This window comes from Buceros rhinoceros, unplaced genomic scaffold, assembly GCF_000710305.1.
Source record: "Buceros rhinoceros silvestris isolate BGI_N320 unplaced genomic scaffold, ASM71030v1 scaffold34390, whole genome shotgun sequence".
Classification (NCBI taxonomy): domain Eukaryota; kingdom Metazoa; phylum Chordata; class Aves; order Bucerotiformes; family Bucerotidae; genus Buceros; species Buceros rhinoceros.
Window position 1 is genome coordinate 31,155 of NW_010392078.1, and position 3,036 is coordinate 34,190.

Genomic DNA, 3,036 nt, shown 5'->3' on the forward strand with positions numbered 1-3,036 from the left:
CAGTCAGACCTGCTACCCAAAGACCACCCATGCTTTGCTGCAAAGAACAAAGGAGGCAAACATATGTCTGGGCCATTAGAAACCCTGGGTTTTTTGAGAAGAAGCTACCATCTAGTGGCCTGTTTGCCCCAGTGAAAGAGGGCAGACCTACGTCCGCTCCTGCTTGATTGGCCAACCTTGGCCAGTCAGTATTTGGGCACAGAGGGCTGCTAGGAAAGCTTACCGCCAGTTCCTCTCGATAGCTGAATGCCTCTGTGACTGGATCGAGGGAGCTAATAGCAAATCTGCCTGGCTTGGGCCAGTCTGTGTGATTTCCTTCCCGGTGACGAGGAGACATCTACCGTCCTGCTTACAGTAACATAATTGAAGGACCATGCATATTCATCAAGACCGTTTGGATCTTTTACCCTTTATAGAATACGTGTTAATGAAGTGACTCCAGAAAAATACACTATAAAACTAAGTAAATACCTATTTCAAGTATACTAAATAGTTGTGCCAAAACTGTTTCTTTCCCTTAGTGTTAAATTTGTATGTTTTAATGGAGTAAATGCCTGTTAACTGTAAAGCTGCTTCATGTGTTTTATGTAGTATTTTGTTTTTTCTAGCAACGTATCATTTTCATAGGACAATTAGCCTTTAGGTGCTGGACACCCATGTGCGTGCAGTGTAAGACAGGGGACAGAATAGAATTTAAAGTTCTGTAACTGTAATGCATTGATATTTTAAAAGGGGACATTTAGTAGAATATTGAATGCAAATTTTATTAACTGCATGAACTGAAATCTGGAATTACTCTTCTGAAAGTCCCCTGCAGATAAGCACAGATTGGTGTGTTAGATTTTGTTAGTGATCTGTAACTCTGTCTTCAGAAGGTTTAAATATGTTGGCACACTTGTCATTTAATACAAAAATAATTTTATAGTTAAACTAGTAAAGAAGTATGCTAAACAAAGAGTTTTGTGATTTTAACTGTGTTTATGAGAACATTTTCTTTTAATTTGCTGCTGTATTTTGCTGCTGCAGAGTAAAGGAATTTGGAATTAGTCCTTCGGACATTCCCTTCTCACAGGGTAGTGGCAGTCGCTCTGATCTCTCTCCTTCCTATGAGTATGACGACTTTTCTCCTTCAATCACCAGGTCTACTTCATTCTATACATGGAATCTTTAAGTTTTCTTTTTGGCTATGTAATTTTACAGACCAACCTTTCATTAGTCCCTTTGCCTTGAGTCACATATACTTTTTTTATTTTATTTTGTTTGGCAGGTGATGGTTCTGCATGATCTGGAATCATCTTCCCAGTATTTTGTTCACCTTCCTTAAACATCCACACTCTGTATCCAGGCTTGCTAGTTTCTTTCATACATTTAAAAAAATTTGGTGATGTCACCTTTGTATATTTAGTGGATCAAATCTGAGAAATCTATGTTTAGGGTAATTAGAATATCTCCAATTAAAAAATAAAACAATTTTCATACATAAATATTTTTAAACTTTTCATCACTCTGAAGATGAATGGAAAACAGTTTCCATTGTAGTAAATAAGTGCTCCTTGAAAAAACATTTCTTTCTTTAAAAATATGAAGAATATGTTCTAAAACTTGCTATACTTGCAGACATTGATGTGTCTGTTTCGTAAGATTGCTTTTAAATTTTTTTAATAGAATCGTTATCAATCTTTTAAACTGTTTTCATGCTGCAATAGCCTAACATTTTAATGTTATTTTCACCTTTGAAATTATTTTAATTAAAGAATCTACTAATTCTCAGAGATACTTGGTTGAAAATTGTTATTTTCTTAAGAGTTTGTGGTGGATTTGTTTGTAACAGCTAGTGGGGTACTGATTGACTTAATTTTTTTAAAGCACAATTGTGTGCACAGACACAATGAGATGGCCGTGTTTAGAGTGCCAAATGAACCTTTCTGTCAACTATTATTCATTGTTAAGGAGTTAATACTGATGATTTGGAGATTTTTGCCCTCTCGATTGTTAATAAGTAAAATGCCTCTTGCTAGAAGATGGACTGTAATCCACTTACAAGTACTTGTAATTCAATGGTCGGTGCTTTTTAGGAGTTGAATTAACATTTTTTTGCCATTGAAAGTACATTAAATTTGTGAAGCTGACATCATCATCCTTATTAAATGACTTAACTGTGCATAAACCCATAGAGATTTATTTTTGGTTGTTACGCTTTTGCACAGGAAGTTACTGATTTATGAATGAAACGTTATCTGGTCATAGGGTGAAGGAGCTAACGGTTGATCCTAGTGCTGCAGGAGATATCCGTCCCATTATACACCATGCTCCCAATCAGATCGATGACTTGGAGACACAGTGGGGTGTGGGGAGCTCTCCTCAGAGAGATGATCTCAAACTGCTTTGTGAACAAAATGTGAGTGATTTACAGCATTACATGGATGATAAATATAGTGGCAGAATGCATATGGAGTAATGTGTATCTGTAGCCTGTTAGGAAGATTATGAAGTAAATGCAGAATGCCTCTTCACCTTTTCTCTTTATGGTATTATGTTCATTGCCAAACAAAAAAAGACCCAACACCATAAACATTTCCTGAAGGGTGAGAGGAGAACACTTTTCTTTATCTTCCTTGCTGATTAGGGCTTTTAATGTCTGGGCAGAATCTGCTCTAGGCTCTGGTGTTCTTTAGTGTGTGTTTTTTTTCCAGTATATCTTCATGGTTTTTTGGGCATAACTTTTTATCCTGAGACACTCGTCTGTTTTATTTTACACTTTTCTGGTTTTCAGCATTGTTTTTCCCTGCTTGCAACACCCATTTCAAGCAAGTTTGCCTTTCTCTATGTTTAGAAATCTGGCTGCCCAGCAATCCTCTTATTGACATCCTAATTTTCATGTCATGAAACTCAGTGCACGGTTTGAGAGAGAGACACGTCATGTTCCCAGCGTGTCTCCCTGGGCTGCAGGAGTGGGGAGCCAACACGCATCTCCTAAAGGGCGTTTTCTCCTCATTGCTGATTAGTAGTCTAGTCCTTATACCTTAAATGTTCAGC

The 3,036-nt window shown here is 37.2% G+C and overlaps 1 protein-coding gene across 3 annotated transcripts in view; it reads left to right on the forward strand.

Moving 5' to 3' along the window:
• The window catches only part of KIF2A (kinesin heavy chain member 2A), a 36,085-nt gene that overhangs the window by 26,505 nt on the left and 6,544 nt on the right, over positions 1 to 3,036 (forward strand). For 2 of the 3 annotated variants that reach the window (XM_010143857.1, XM_010143865.1), the window contains exon 16: positions 2,248 to 2,398. In XM_010143857.1, coding sequence (XP_010142159.1) covers positions 2,248 to 2,398 — 151 coding nt within the window. Of the gene's footprint in view, positions 1 to 1,026; positions 1,141 to 2,247; positions 2,399 to 3,036 lie in introns of all 3 variants that reach the window. The other variant, XM_010143850.1, reaches the window with a different exon arrangement.